This window comes from Sorex fumeus, unplaced genomic scaffold (assembly GCF_029834395.1).
Source record: "Sorex fumeus unplaced genomic scaffold, SorFum_2.1 ptg000041l, whole genome shotgun sequence".
NCBI classification, from domain to species: Eukaryota; Metazoa; Chordata; class Mammalia; order Eulipotyphla; family Soricidae; genus Sorex; species Sorex fumeus.
Window position 1 is genome coordinate 8,325,846 of NW_026606098.1, and position 14,965 is coordinate 8,340,810.

Consider the following 14,965-nt stretch of genomic DNA (forward strand, 5'->3'; position numbering starts at 1 on the left):
GCAGGTATGTCTCAGCTATGCAGAGACAAGAATATGCTGCTTACCCTTGGGGCTTGAGTGGTAGAGTGTTTGCACGTGCACCTTACGGGCTCAATCCCTGGCATCCCACACGGTCCCCCAAGCTCACCAGAAGTATATTCCTTAGTGCAAAGCCAGGACTGAGACCTGAGCACTGACCAGGTGTGCCCCCCACCATGAAATAAAAAAGATGTTTCTCCTCCTGGGCTGTTGCCCTGCAAAATGGGGGGTGCAGAGGGGAGGCTGGCACTTAATCCCCATCACCCCTGAAAGCCAAGGAGTGTATTGAGCTTGGGCTGTCCACACCCCTAACGACCAGCCAGTAACCCATCCAAAGGCAAAATAACCCAAGTTCTCTAGTGGAGCTTCCTCTCCAGATATATTCACAAAGTCCCACACTTTGCTCCCTCCTACTCCGTGGCTGCCAGGTGGTCCTCTGACATACCAGCTCCATCTGGTACCTCTGCTATTCCCACGAGCTGATTCCTTCAGGGTTCAGCTCAAACGCTACCACACAGCCAGCGCCAAAGGTCGCATCTAGCGCCACCTACAAAGCCTTCGTCCTTGGCCATTCTTTCAGTGCCCCTCTCGCTTGCCAACTGGCAAAAAGCAGAGGGGCATTCATTCCTGCCTCTGCAGGGGCCTGATCTGGCAAAGGAAACCGCAGAGCTCCGACCCAGGAGCTCCCACAGCGCCAACCGGATTCTGCCCCAGTGCTCTGACATGGGTGCCTGTGTGTTCCACTCCCACCTGCAAATGCACGGTTCACGCACCCCGCCGCCGCCTCCTCACCGGGTGTGTGTGGGGAGGGGCGGGGGTAGCCCATTCAGCAGCCTCAGTGCAGAGATCAGCTCATCAGCTCCTACAAGACCTGGCGCTGAACAGGGAGGGAGCGGAGCGACAGTACAGGACACCGGCAGGGAGCTTGCCTTGCACCTGGCAGACCCGGGTTCAATTCCCGGCATCACATAGGGTCTCCCGAGCCCCGCCAGGAGCGATCCCTGAGCGCCACCAGGGGTGGCCCAAAATACAAACAGGGAGCACGCCCTTCCGAAGCTGCTCCCTAGGAGGGGAAGTCACCAGAAGCAGGTGCGAGGAAGAGCGAGTTTATTGAAGGCCCCGCGGGATAGCGACCCGAGTGCAATTCGCCCTCTGCGCGCACACGGTTCGGTGGCTCCTCCAGGCGCCGACTCCGCGAGGCCCCGCTTGTTCCACGCATGCGCAGTGCGACGTCTCCGCTCGCCCCGCCCCTGCGGAGGCCGTCTGGGGGGCCCAGCTCTAGGCGTCGTGAAGGAGCAGCTGGGTTCCGCGCGGGGGCGACGCTGGCCCAGGCGCAGAGGGACAAGGAGGGGATGGGATGGGGTAAAAGGGAAAGTGCGCTTGCGCTGTGGCGCGCGGAGGCCCTGCAGGCCCCCGGAGCCCGCGCGCGTGCACAGTGCAAGGGCGGCGGCGGGAGCCCCAGCGGGGCTAGCCCGAGTCTCCTGCCCGCAGCCAGCCGTTGCGCGCGACCTGCCCGGCCGAGGGCCTGGCCGACGGGCTGAACTGCAGCAGCTCGGCGATGAGGGCTTTGCAGCGTTCGGACAGCTCGAGGCCGTCGGGGTAGAGTACGCCGCGCTTTTGACGTCGCGGCAGGCCCGCAATGTCCGAGTCGTCGAAGGGCATGCAGCCGGTGACCATGACATAGAGCACAACACCCAGGCTCCACACGTCGTATTTCTTGGGGTCGTAGGGGATGCCCAGCAGCACCTCCGGCGATGCATAGGCCGCCGAGCCGCAGTAGGTGGTGCTTAGGTCTGGGTAGCCATGCGCCTGGCGGCCGAAGCCGAAGTCGGTGAGTTTGACACGGCGCTCGTCGGGGCTCAGCAGCACGTTCTCGCACTTGAGGTCGCGGTGCACCAGGTGATGGTCGTGTAGGTAGCGCACGGCCCCGGCGATCTGCGCAAATAGCTCGCGCGCCTGGCCGCCGGGGATGCGCCCGCAGCGCTGCACGGCCTGCAGCAGGTCGGTGGCGGCCGCCTCCATCACGATGTACAGCTTCCCATTGCACACCTCGATAAACTCGAAGACGTGCACGATGTGCGGGTGCCGCACGCCCCGCAGGATGGACAGCTCCCGCGGCAGAAATTTGTTGACGAAGTCGGGCGGCGCGCGCCGCCGGTCCACCACCTTGATGGCCACCGTGCCCTTGTATTTCTTAGACGTGGCCACCTTCACCTTGGAGTAGCTGCCCTCGCCGATTGTGCGACCCAGCTTATAGCCGAGTTCGCTCAGGAGCTTGTCGCCCGACATGGTGGCGCCTGGGGCGCACGGGGAGCAGGAGGCGGCGGCTGTCGGGGGGCGGCCGGACTCCGATCTCGGGCCTAACCCATGGCGCCTGGCACCTGCACCCCCGCACCCCCATGTGCCCACTCCCCGGGCCCCGCAACCACTGGGCCTTATCGCCCTGGTAACAATTTCTTCCTTGTGAAGTGACCGCGGGCGTCACCTCGCCTCTGGGAGGGGGCCCAACGAGACCCCGCCCCACGCGACCCGCCCCCCCAGAGAGTCCGGCTTTGTGACTCATCCTCGCTGAGTGGCCCAGTTTCGGACCAGAGGCCACTAGAGAGAGAGGTCCCGACCACCAGCTGATAAAGGATTTAGTGCCTGGCAGTAGGGTGGCTTGTGAGTCCGGACCCGCCCGCCACATTCGTACCCCGAGCCTTGACCACGTGGCACCCCAGGCTGCTTGCAGAGCCCACCGACAGGTGAACAACAGGAAAATCCTTCGCCGGATGACCTGTCCTCTCGGACCCTTGACGCTTCTGATAAGACCAAAACGCCCCCAACGAGCTCTAGCGTCACATCCGCGGAACCCTTCCCGAACCCGCGCGACAACTTCCGCCACGCTCAACATGGCGGCTACCTCCGTGACGCACTTCCGCTCGCGGCCGGAAACGCGAGTGCTGCGAAGATGGCGGCGTCGAAGGTGAAGCAGGACATGCCCCCTCCGGGGGGCTACGGCCCCATCGACTACAAGCGGAACCTTCCGCGGCGGGGACTGTCGGGTCAGTGTCGCCTGCGCCGCGGAGTCAGGGTGGGGCTGCGGGCAGGCGTAAGAGTACCCGCCGTGGGACGCGAGGCGCAGCCGGGGTCGTCTGTAGCGGCCGCAGCGAGGTCCGCGGCCCCGCGCGGTCGGTCTCTTTCTCGCTCCCGTTCACGCGGGTAAACTGAGGCCGAGCAGTCGGCCACGCTTCCGTCACGCCGCGGGGACAGGCTCGGGGGAGGCGGCGGCGGCCTCGCGAGCCCGAGGAGGTCTCGGAGCCTCCGGGTGCGGGAGTCCCGGCCAGCGCAGGAGCGCACGGACAGACGCGCGCACGGTGACCGGCAACCGCTGCTGTAGGAGTTTTGCAAACTACCTGGGAAGAGGAGGCAGACGGCACCCGGTGTTCTGACTCCCTGCTCCGGCCTGACGGGAATGGGAAATGCCTCCTGTGTGCAGAGGGAACGCACTGTTAAAAATAATCGAACTTGACCGTTCAGATCCCTGGCATTTGCATCCCATCCAAACGATGCCTCAGTAAAGGAAAAACAATTCAGAGGGGCGTCGGGGAGTAGGTTGTGGGTGAAACGGTGAAGTCAGCCAGCGGTGGAAACTCGCGGTGCTCGGGGCAGACTCCTGGCTCTGCACTCTGGGATTACCTCTGGCGGTGCCCAGGGGACCAAGTGGGATATCGAGAATCAAACCCTGCTTGCCACTTGCAAGGCAGACGCCCCTCAAGTACCTTATGTATTGTAGGCTAAATCTGACCGCTGGATCGGAGAGAGAGTCCCGTTTCCCCCCCCCCCCCCCCCCCAAGAACTGTCCTCCCTCGGAATTCTGGGTGGTGGGTTGGTTCCAAGGCCCTGAGAGATGCCCAGGTCTCTGGGCACGTGTCTCATGATGATGCAGTGGGTAGGTGCTTGCTTTGCATGCTGCTGACCCAGGTTTCATCCCCAGCATCCCATAGGGTACCCCTATCCCCACCCCAGCACCACCAGGAGTGATTTCTGAGCTCAGAGCCAGCAGTGAGCCCTGAGCATCACAGGTGTGGTCAGAATAAAATGAAAATGAAAAATATTGGCCTGTGCACGCCCTTCCTTTACTTTCAGTTGATGATTTCCAGAGTTCTCAGGGCTATGCACTGGCAGTGACAGCCACTGCTTTGAGTGACCTCTCTCCGTCACTGGACTTGGCCTGTTTGCATCTGGCCTGTTTGCAGTAGGGCCCTGTACTGTCCAGGGAGTGAAGGCAAAAGTCGACCACATGCCTGGAGCTTAGACTTACTTCCTAGTGCCTGATCTCGGGTGGTCGTGGACAGAATCCAAGGGAAGAAAGCCCACCGAGCAGACTGCCCTCCCACCGGCTGTGGGGACTCCCCTGTCCTGTGCTCAGTCAAGCTGCAGAGTGATCCCTAGCCCCCCCCCTCCCTGCTCACCCCCTGAACACTCTAGTATTTCTTAGGCCCCAGAGAGCACACAGGTAGGAGCTCGCCTCAAACACTGCTGACTATGGTTCCATTCCTGGCACCCCGCAGCCCCCCTTCCTGAGCCGCCTCCAGGAGAATCAGCCCTGAGTGGCCAGGTGCAGCCCTCAAGTGAACATAAGAAACCCAGAGTCCGTTTCCCCAGTCCATTCACACAGGGCCCCCGTGTGCCCCAAGTCCCGAGCCCAGGCCAAGCAGTGCGTGGGTGCCATGAGTGTGCGGGGCTCTGGCCTGCTGGTCTCGGGGCGGTGGAGTGACTGCCTCCGCTCTGCCTGCACCCTCACATGCACCCCAGTGTTGGGCAGAGGGAGCCGCAGGTGCAGTCCCTCCCGGGGCCCCCCTCATGTCTGTGAGCCATGGTCGTCTGCAACACACACAGTGCCCCCTCCTCTCACCCCATTGGAACTCACGTTCCATGTGCTTCCCCCGTTCCAAGGGTCCCAGACCCTGCCACCATCACCGAGATCCGAGCTTAGAACCTTCACCCCCTGAAGCGAACCCTGTTCCCATGTGCAGTTGCCCGCAGCAGGGGCTGCCCGGGTCCAATGGGCACTTCTGCTCCACGCACCCACACTCAAGGGCTTGTCTTGGGGCCAACTCAGGGCCCACTCACATCCTCATGTAAGGAGCACGACTTGTGTATCCATCTGCCATTGATGGATGCTGGGGTGAGGTTCCTCAAGTGGGCGGTAGGCTCAGCAGTAACCCGCTGGTGCTCAGGGATCACTCCCAGCGGTGTGCAGTGATCGCTTCCAAAGGGGTGCAGGGATCACTCCCAGTGGTGTTCAGGGATCACTCTCAAAGGGATGAAGGGATCACTTCCAGCAGTGTTCAGGGATCACTCCCAGCAGTGCGCAGGGATCACTCCCAGTGATGTTCAGGGATCATTCCCAAAGGGGTGCAGGGATCACTCCCAGTGGTGCTCAGGGATCACTCCCAAAGGTGTTCAGGGATCACTCCCAGTGGTGCTCATGGATTACTCCCAAAGGTGCTCAGGGATCACTCCCAGCGGTGCACAGGGATCACTCCCAGCAGTGTGCAGAGATCACTTCCAAAGGTGTGCAGGGATCACTCCCAGTGGTGTTCAGGGATCACTCCCAGTGATGCTCAGGGATCACTTCCAAAGGTGTGCAGGGATCACTCCCAGTGGTGCTCAAGTATCACTCCCAAAGGTGCTCAGGGATCACTCCAAAGGGATATAGGGATCGCTCCCAGCGGTGCATAGGGATCGCTCCCAGTGCTGCTCAGGGATCATGCCCAGCGGTGCGCAGGGATCACGCCCAGTGGTGTGCAGGGGTCTTCTGATCTCGGGGGTGGCTCCTGGTGGTGCTGAGCATGGCTGACCATGTGGGCAACGCCTTCCCGGTGTGTGGCCTGGCGAGTTCAGGCTGAGCTGCTTTTCTCCTCAGCACCCTCACTTCAGCGCACTGCCGCGCCTGCACCTGGAATGTTCCGAGGAGGAAGAGGGGAGCCCCCAGCTTGCACCCCTCCCCGGCGATGCAGGGTTCCACTTCACTCTGCAGTCGCCTGTGTGTCTGTTTGCTCAGTGCCAGCCTCGGGCTGGGCCCGTAGGGAGAGTCCCCAGGGCACCCCGTGTGACTGCTTGGGGTTCCCCCTCCTGTTCAGGCTCTGCCAGTTCTTTCTCCTGTTTGGAGGGGTCTTAGCTCCTCTGGCCTGAGGTTTGGCTTGCGGAATGCCCCAGCACCGGCCCTTCCCTTGCACTTCTGCTGTCAGAGCCGGAAGGCGGCAGAGTGGGGGGTCTGGGTCCCTGAGTTGGGCTCGTGCGTGGGGTGGCAGGAGCACCGCCCGCCCGGCCCGATGTGCTGATCCGGCTGTTCTCCCGCTGGATTGTCCTGAACCAACCGCCCGTAAATGGGAGTTTATTTCTGGCCCCACGGCTGGGGCGGCACGAGCGTCCCGCCTTGTGCCCCCGCGGCTGCCTGTACATACACACAGCTGTGGGCGCCGAGTGCCAGGCCCCCAACTTTGTTCCCTCCAGAATTGTTTGTGGCTATTCTGGTCCTTTGCATCGTCTGTGAATTTCACAGGCCCTGTGGCTGTGGGGTTGGGGCGGAGGGGGTCAGTTGAGACTCTGGGCAAGCAGGTTGTGGTCCTGGGGGTGAGGGGTACTCGTGCAGCAGGTGGCAATGGGGAGCACTGAGACCCGGGCCAGAGGTGATTCTGCGGGGAGGTTGGAGGGTGGCACTCAGGTCTCTCGGCGGGGGCCTGTGCCTGGTGGAGGGGTTGAGCCCCCCCTTGTACCCCGTCCCCAGGCCTGCCGCAGGCCCCGGTGTCAGTCAGGATTATGAAGCCTCTGCTCAGTAAATATTCATGGCTGTCCGCCTCCCCGCGGGGCCAGGCCCTGCAGGCCACAGCCTGTGTCTGCAGCCCCCTGGGGCCAGGCCCTGGGAGCCGGCCTGGCATCCAGAGCCTCTGTGGGTCAGAGACTCCCCCAAGCCACTGCTCGCCCAGTGAGCACCAGCCTGCTGCCTGGGAAAGAAACTTCCAGCAGCTGGGGGGTGTGGAGGGCTGGACCCCCCCCCCCCCCAGGCCTCAGGTGTGCACTCAGCAGTGCCTGCTGGACAGGCCGGGAAACCGGCTGGGAAGTGGGGGCCTGGGGGACCCCTGAGCCGCCACAGAGCTGCCTCTCCGCACACAGGCTACAGCATGTTCGCCGTGGGCATCGGGACCCTGCTCTTCGGCTACTGGACCATGATCAAGTGGAACCGCGAGCGCAGGTGGGCTTGAGGGGCCCCGGCTCTGGAGCAGGGGGAGCTGGGCTTGCCCCTCCAGGAGAACTAGTGAGGAGCCTGAGAGAGCACATCTTGGGGGGGGGGGGGGCATTCGACTCCAGGCACCACCTGAGCAGGACCAACTCCTGAGCACCGCAGGGCGTGGCCCCAAACAAAATGAAAAAAGCTGGTGAGGGGGTCAGAGCCTGGGAGTGGGGGAGGCGGCCAGTCGCCTTGCACCCCACTGGCCAGGCTTCTGTGATCCCTGGAGCAATCAGGAGTGACCCTGAGCTCCCCAAGTGTGACCCCAGCCGCCCCTTCCCCCTGAGTTTGAGCTGGCTACCAGAGGTTCGAGTGTCCGCCCGCCTCGGGTGCAGACAGGGAGTGCTCTGTTCTTGAGCACTTGGGAGCAGAGCTCAGGAGAGGTCGCGAGAGCGCTGGTGCCTGCTGCGCACCCCACACCCCCCACCGGGGCCAGGCACCCCCGAGGAAGTGGAGACACACTGATTCACTGCCAGATGAACTCCGTCCTACAGTGCGGCCGAGCTCAGGCATTGGGGGTGGGGTGGGGTGGGGAGGTGGCACCCCCAGATGAGCCCAGAAACAGGTTTGTTGCCTGGGATGACACCGAAGCCCTCAGGGCCAGCAGTATTGGGGACCAGCGCCTGTGCTGCCTCAGCACCCCTGCTGGCGGCTGCTCCCACACATGTGGTGTGACTTTCAGGCGCCTGCAGATTGAGGACTTCGAGGCCCGCATCGCGCTAATGCCATTGCTTCAGGCTGAGAAGGATCGGAGGTGCGACCTGGGTGCTGGAAGACCCTGACAATCATGATGCATGGGGGTGGGGGGGGCTGCTTTCACCCCTGCACCCCAGCAGGAATCGGGGAATCTGTCAGAGCAGGCTTCCTGGAGGAGCGGGCTCAGTTTGAGCGGCCCTCCTGCCCCCGCTCCCCTGCAGGGTGCTGCAGATGCTTCGTGAGAACCTGGAGGAGGAGGCCGTCATCATGAAGGACGTGCCTGACTGGAAGGTGGGTCCCGGCAGGGATGGGGGGTGTAGGGCGCAGGGGTCCAGGAGCCACGTCCTACCTGGCTGCACCCCTTCTGCCTACAGGTCGGTGAGTCCGTGTTCCACACGACGCGCTGGGTGAACCCCCTGATGGGTGAGCTGTATGCCATGCGGCCCACCGATGAGATCGTCAACTCCACCTATGGCTTCATCTGGTACTCGTAGGGGTGCGGCCACCCCCGGCCCCCCCCCCCCCCAAGACAATAAAGGCTCTGGACATCCCCAGTTGCGTGCCCAGGGTGGTTTCTGTGTTTGCGTGTTTGCGTGTGTGTGTTATGTGACATGTAGCTACTGTGCGAGGGACCCCAAACTCCCCTGCACTTATTTACACTTGGCTGAGCCCCTGCAGGCAGGCCCAGGAACCCCAGAACCCGGGCTCTAAGACGGGCGCCTAAGCCCCGGGCCTGAACTACACCTCAAAGGGTTAACCCAGAAGGGCTAAGCCTGCTCAGGCTTATGGCCAATGGGTGCGCAGAGCGCCCTCACGGCGCCTGATGATTGGCGGGCTCCCGAGTGGGCGGCGGGAGTCTGACTTAAAAGGCGCTGGTGTAGCAGCTCTGCCCGAGTCCGCGCGGTAGCAGTCCCGGAGCTCGCAGTTGCCATGAGCGGCGCCGACTCAGCAGAGGCACCCGAGGAGCAGCGCTTCCTCAGGTCGGCCGGGCGCCGGGTTCCCTGCGAAGGGGCGGGGTGGTCTGGGGGTACAGCCCTGGAGGCAGCTGGGGCCCCAGGGCTACGGGGGCCGTGAGGGGGTGGCGGGGAGCACCCGGCGCTCCGGCGCTCTCCGGGCGTGCAGCCGCCAACGCCAAGCTCCGTTGCTGGGGAAACGGCTTCCGAATTATTCATCGTCACCCTAGGTCCCACCGTGTGTGTCCCAATGCTGGGCGAACCCCTCTGCCCCCAGGAGCGGGGAGCCGCACGCACCAGGTGCAGGGAGGGAGCAAGCCTGAGCAGAACCCCGGGTTTTGAGCACGTTTTGCAGCCGGTTAGTTGATGGATTTGGGGGTTGAAGTCACCGGTGTGCTCCTGGGAGCCCGGGGGTCCCCACCTCAGGCCGACTCGGACTCGCCTCTCGGCAGGGACCCGCCAGCAGCTCAGTGTGGAGCCCACGCGGGTGGGGCGAGGGCAGCACCAGGGAAGGGGCCAGAGGGGCCCCCTGCCATGCGGAGTGCGGGGGCACCGCTGGAGCAGGTGCAGGAGGCGGCGGAACCTGGAGGCTCCTGGGGTACCTGGGCGTGGGCGGGGACCGGAATCGCCTGTGAGTTCCTGCGGCACCCCAGAAGGCTGGGGAATGGCGGTGGAGTCTGAATCTCCAGCCTTCAAAGCCCCCCACAGCCTGTGCTGAGGGGACGTCAGGGACAAGGGGTGGTCGGGTCCAGGCACAGGGGAGCCGGACTGCGGGTCTGTGTGGGTGGAGGTGCAGGGGCGACAGGAGCAGTGTCAGGACGCCAGAACACCTCCGCCTCCCTGACACCCCCTCTGGACACCACGGGCCCCTGGGGGGCCGCCCACTGCCCCAGTACCCCTGGTCAGTCCAGGAGAAGTGGGTGATCCCCAGCCCCCACTCCATGTGGAGGCAGCACCCAGGGCTGTCAGTAGTGAGAGGAGCAAGATTCACCTCTGATGCTCTTTCCCGGGACACAAGCGGGCGTTGCCCCTTCACACTCCACCCCTGCAGCTGCAGAGAACTCAGGCCTGCTGCAGCCGCCCAGCACTGAGTTTCCAGCCTCTGGACACATCACCCTGTCCCTGTGGGCCCGAAGGGTCTTCCTTTGAACATGCAGAGCTAGCCCCCACCCCAGCACCCTGCCACCTGCACTTTCCTGCTTGCTACACACTAGGCCAACTCCTCCAGGGAGCCCTCCCTGACCATGCTGTGGTCTGCTCGTGGAGAATTTACACACACACACACCCCGTGCCATCTGCAGCCTCGCTTCTGCTTCCCAGCATTTGCGGCTCCGGAGATAGCAAGGGAGGTACTAAATGGGCTTCCGGTGGGCCTGGCTCTCAGCATGCTTATGCCCAGTGGGAAGGGGGTGTCAGCACCCCAACCCAAGATGTCTGGGCTGACAAGCGCCTCACGAGGCTCCCTCTCAGCCCCAGGTTGCCCGATTTGGGTCGGTTTCATGTTCCATGTTGGCGCCATCCTTAGTTGTTGTTTGGGGGGCCACACCTGGCAGAACTCAAAGCTTGATCCTGGTTCTGTGCTGCTGGGTAACTCTTGGTTTCCAGGGACTGAACTAGGAAAGGCCGGGTGAAGGCCAATTTGCTCCAGTTCCTCCACTGTCTCTGATCCTTAGATTTGGGGGCCAAGTTAGGGGAGGAGCCAATACCTGGCAGTGCTCAGGAGTTCCTTCTGGTTCTGCACTTGGGAATTACTCCTGGCAGTGCACAGGGGTGGTGGGGATTAAACCTAGATCAGCTGCGTGCAGGGTAAGCATCCTACTCGCTCTGTTACCACTCCAGCTTTTAGATTTTTTTTTTTTTTTTTTTGCTTTTTGGGTCACACCGGCGGTACTCAGGGGTTACTCCTGGCTTTGCACTCAGGAATAACTCCTGGCGGTGCTCGGGGTACCATATGGGATGCTGGGAATCGAACCCAGGTTGGCCACGTGCAAGGCAAACGCCCTACCCACTGTGCTATCGCTCCAGTCCCCTCTTTTAGAATAGTGCACTCCTAGCTATGTACTCAGATTCCCAGGCAGTTTGGGGGATCATCTGCAGTGCTGGAGCCAAACCTGGGCCTCCTGCATGCAGATCCCACGCCTGCCCAGACTCTTGCCTTTTTCCTCTTGCCCACTATCCTAAATTTGGGAGGGGGGGTACCACACCCAGCGGTGCTCAAGAGTACTCCTGGCTCTGCACTCAGGAATATACTCCTGGCAGTACTCAAGGAACCATATGGGATGCTGGGGGTCGAACCTGGGTCAGCTGCGTGCAAGGCAAGAACCTTACCTGCTGTACTATCACTCCGCTCTAGCCCCCACCCTAAAATTCTTCCTGTTTTCTGAACACGGCTCCCAGCGCCATTTGGGTTTTCACACATGTTGAACAACAACCTCCCTCACGATGTTCTCTCTCTAGCCCCAGCAGTTTTATCACTGCACCCAAAGAGTGGTCAAACCAAAGTCCTTTGCAGCCCATAAGCATGAGGCAAGCTTCAAACTGCACGGGCCGCCCAGCATCCCCAGCTGTGGCCCTAGTACAGCAGGAAGGACACTTGCCTTGCACATGGCCGATGCAGGTTCAATCCTCAGCACCCCATATGGTCACTGAGCACTGCCAAAAACCAGAAAGTTCCTTGCACACAGCCTACCTGGGTTCAGTCCCCAGAACCCCATCTGATCCTCCAAGCCCCACCAGGAGTGATCCTTGAGTACTGCCAGGAGTGGCCCCCAAAGTAAAACATCCTTCCTCATCAGTCCTCCATGCAACTTGGCTCCATCCAGCGTCCTGGAGCTCGCTCAGGGCCCTTTTCCCACCCTACGCATCCGCCCCTCTCTGTCAAAGTACGCTGCTGCGCTCAGGTTCTGAGCTGTCGCTTTGTTCGCCCCCATACCTGTCTACACAACCGAGCACTTCGGGGCATGAGAACCCCAGCGCCGTCGTGCGCCTTCTGGCCACCAGGGGGCGCCCCCGCCCCGGGCTTCGCCTCCAATCCCGCGCTGCGCATCAGGTACTGAGGACTCCCCGTTATCGCTGCGGTCTCTGAGCATCTCTACACCCCGCCCCCGTCCCCCAGCACAGCGGAGGCGGCCGCCTTGGAGCGGGAGTTGCTGGAGGATTATCGTTTCGGGCGGCAGCAGTTGGCGGAGCTGTGTGGACATGCCAGTGCGGTGGCAGTGACCAAGGTACGCGGCTCGGGGATGAGTGTTGGGGAGCAGAGACAGGGCTCTGCCACCCCCTGGATCTTGGGCGTGGGGGGATGTGGGCTCCTGTCTAATCAGCCCCAAGGACGGGAGAACTGAGTCCAGAGGCTAGCGTGGCAGCCGTCAGGGTCCAGGGTGGGAGGAGGAACTTTTCCGCTCCGGGGTGAACCCCCAGCTTGCGGGGTGCCCGCAAGAGCCGACGGGCGACGTCAGCGTGTTCCCGGGTAGGGCGAGAGCCCCGTTCACAGGGCTCATAAACAGAAACGCCCTGGAGCCGCCTGCCCGCCCCCGTCTCCCCTCCCCAGCGCCCCGCTGAAAAACACTTTCCGGGCGCGCGTGTTTTCTCCCTCAGTGCCCTCGTTCTTAATGATGCACCCCCGGGAGAGCTGCAGGAGCAAAGCCCCGCCGCCCACTTTGACCCTGAAAGCCCTTTCATCGTGTGTCCCCCAAAGCCCTCAGGCCCCACCCTCTAGATCTAGTCACCCAACTCCATGGGGCCACAGGTCAGGCCCCCAGGGAGGAGACAGCCCAAGGGGCGTGGTCGCTGTGTGGAAGGAGATGATTCGGCCAGAGTCTGGGGTGCTCTGAGTCAGGACAGCTGCGCCACACCCTCTGAGCCCCCATGAGGAGGGGGGGTGATGCGGAGCCATAGGGTGGGGCTCCGTGTTGGTTCTTGCTTTGCATGCAGGAGCCCTGGTTTGATCCCTGCCCCTTGCCAGGCCAAGTGAGCACTGCCTGGTGGGCCCCACAAACCCCCAGATAGGGTGATGGCCAGGGCACCAGAGTGAGCTTGAGAGGTGGAGCTGCAGAGATGGAGACAGGGGTGCAGGAGGGTGAAAAGGAGGCAGAAGAGAGGGGCAGAGGGAGCATCTGGGGCTGGAAAAGTACCCTGCCCCCACCCATGGAGCCTCTGGGAGGGGCCTCAGGCTGGACAGGGGCGGGGCCAGGAACCCCAGGCATGTTAAACGGTGGAAGTGAGTCTGCAGCTGGGAGGGTAAACAGACCTCGGAGCCTCGAGGCCAGAAGGCGAGTTTCCCTCTGGGCCTGGCGGAGCCTGAGGCAAGAGCACTGCACCCCAAAGCACAACGCGCAGAGCACAGCCGCAGCCCCCCTCTAGCTCAAAACAAAATTCAACACAGCCTCCACCCGCCCCCCTCTATCAGGCGGAGCCCTCCCCGAGCCCCCCTGAGCCCCGGTCTGCACCCCCAGGTCTTCCCCCTGCCCGCACTTTCCCGGAAGCAGAGGACGGTGCTGGTGGTGTGCGGCCCCGAGCACAACGGGGCGGTGGGGCTGGTCTGCGCCCGGCATCTGCGCATGTTCGTGAGTAGCGGGCCCTGCAGCCTGCCCCTCCCGAGGCCGCCCTGGCCAGCAGAAATGTGCCCGTGTCACGGGGGGAAGGGGGGACCCTGGCCAGGGCCCCAGCACTGTCCCTCCCACCCCCAGGAGTATGAACCCACCATCTTCTACCCCACGCGTTCTCTGGAGCCACTGCACCGCGACCTGACCACCCAGTGCGAGAAGATGGACATCCCCTTCCTGTCCTACCTGCCCACCGAGGTCTGAGCCGGTGGTGGGGTGAGGGGGGGATGCTGGGTACCCCCCACCCCTCACCTTGCCCACCCTCCTAGGTCCAGCTCATCAACAACGCCTACGGGCTAGTCGTGGACGCTGTGCTGGGCCCCGGCGTGGAACCCAGTGAGGTGGGGGGCCCCTGCACGCGGGCACTGGCCACGCTCAAGCTCCTGTCCATCCCCCTCGTCAGCCTGGACATCCCCTCAGGCAGGTGGGGGGATGGGGCAGAGACCCCAGCTTCCGGCGACCCCTCCTTGAGCCTGGCCACTCTGTGCCTCAGTTTCCCCAGCCAAGAGAGGGAGGCTTCCCTCGCAGATGGATGACCACGGCTGGCGGCCCTGAGCGGGGGTGTTTGGGTCATCTCCACCCACCCCGGCCCCCCGGCAGACGTGAGCTCACCCGGCCAAGGCCTCACCCAAACTGGCTGCCACCCCGGGCCTGCTGGAGCCATTAGGGCAGACGGAACAAACAGACCCGGGGCAGCTGGGCGCCTGGGGAGTGACTGGGCCATCTGGGGGCTCCCAGCACCTTGGGGCGTCCCAGCAGGGTGTCCCCTGCTGGGGGCGCTGAGGAAGAGGCAGGCAGTCTAGTCTGAGGGGGGAGGCACATGTGAGTCTGCAGTTGCCTAATGAGGGGGTGGGGTCCTGCCTCACCGGATCTTAGTCTAATGGGGGGAGGGCGGAGAGGTCAGGTCAGTGTCCAGTCAGAGGGGAGGAGGCGACAGGGAGTTGGGGGGGGAACAGACCGCTGAGGGTAAAGATAAGGTCTGATGGGGGTCTGCCCAGAGCCGGGCGGCTGGTGGGAAAGTGGGGCGGGAAGAGGTGAGAGGCCGGGGCCAGGTTGGAGCCTGGGCAGGGGGTCCGCAGCACGGAGGGGGAGGCAGGGCTGGTTCGAGGGTGACCCGCCGCTCCTCCCCCAGGCTGGGACGCGGAGACGGGCGGCGACGCGGAGGACGGGCTCCGGCCCGACGTGCTGGTGTCACTGGCGGCGCCCAAGCGCTGCGCAGGCCGCTTCTCCGGGCGCCACCACTTCGTGGCCGGCCGCTTCGTGCCCGACGACGTGCGCCGCAAGTTCGCGCTGCGCCTGCCCGGCTACTCGGGCACCGACTGCGTGGCCGCGCTGTGACCGCCCGCGACAATAAACGCCAAGTCCCGCCTCGGCTTGTGTGTGTGTGCGCGCGCGCTGGGGCCGTCCGGGGGAACAGGGAG

At 63.4% G+C, this 14,965-nt stretch overlaps 3 protein-coding genes across 3 annotated transcripts; 2 read left to right on the forward strand and 1 right to left on the reverse strand.

Moving 5' to 3' along the window:
• Nucleotides 1–1,115: 1,115 nt before the first annotated feature.
• On the reverse strand, nt 1,116–2,856 carry TSSK6 (testis specific serine kinase 6). The gene has a single exon (XM_056119314.1). It carries the CDS (start codon nt 2,305–2,307, stop codon nt 1,486–1,488), a length of 822 nt encoding a protein of 273 aa, XP_055975289.1. The 5' UTR covers nt 2,308–2,856; the 3' UTR covers nt 1,116–1,485.
• Nucleotides 2,857–2,907: 51 nt separating this feature from the next.
• On the forward strand, nt 2,908–8,514 carry NDUFA13 (NADH:ubiquinone oxidoreductase subunit A13). Its single transcript, XM_056119315.1, has 5 exons — nt 2,908–3,062; nt 7,180–7,258; nt 7,977–8,048; nt 8,212–8,281; nt 8,365–8,514. Exons 1-5 carry the CDS (start codon nt 2,969–2,971, stop codon nt 8,482–8,484), a joined length of 435 nt encoding a protein of 144 aa, XP_055975290.1. The 5' UTR covers nt 2,908–2,968; the 3' UTR covers nt 8,485–8,514.
• A 406-nt stretch (nt 8,515–8,920) lies between these two features.
• Nucleotides 8,921–14,917, forward strand: YJEFN3 (YjeF N-terminal domain containing 3). Its single transcript, XM_056119487.1, has 6 exons — nt 8,921–8,970; nt 12,059–12,167; nt 13,395–13,505; nt 13,629–13,742; nt 13,814–13,964; nt 14,677–14,917. The coding sequence occupies exons 1-6, from the start codon at nt 8,921–8,923 to the stop codon at nt 14,880–14,882; spliced, it is 741 nt and encodes a 246-aa protein (XP_055975462.1). The 3' UTR covers nt 14,883–14,917.
• Nucleotides 14,918–14,965: the final 48 nt, after the last annotated feature.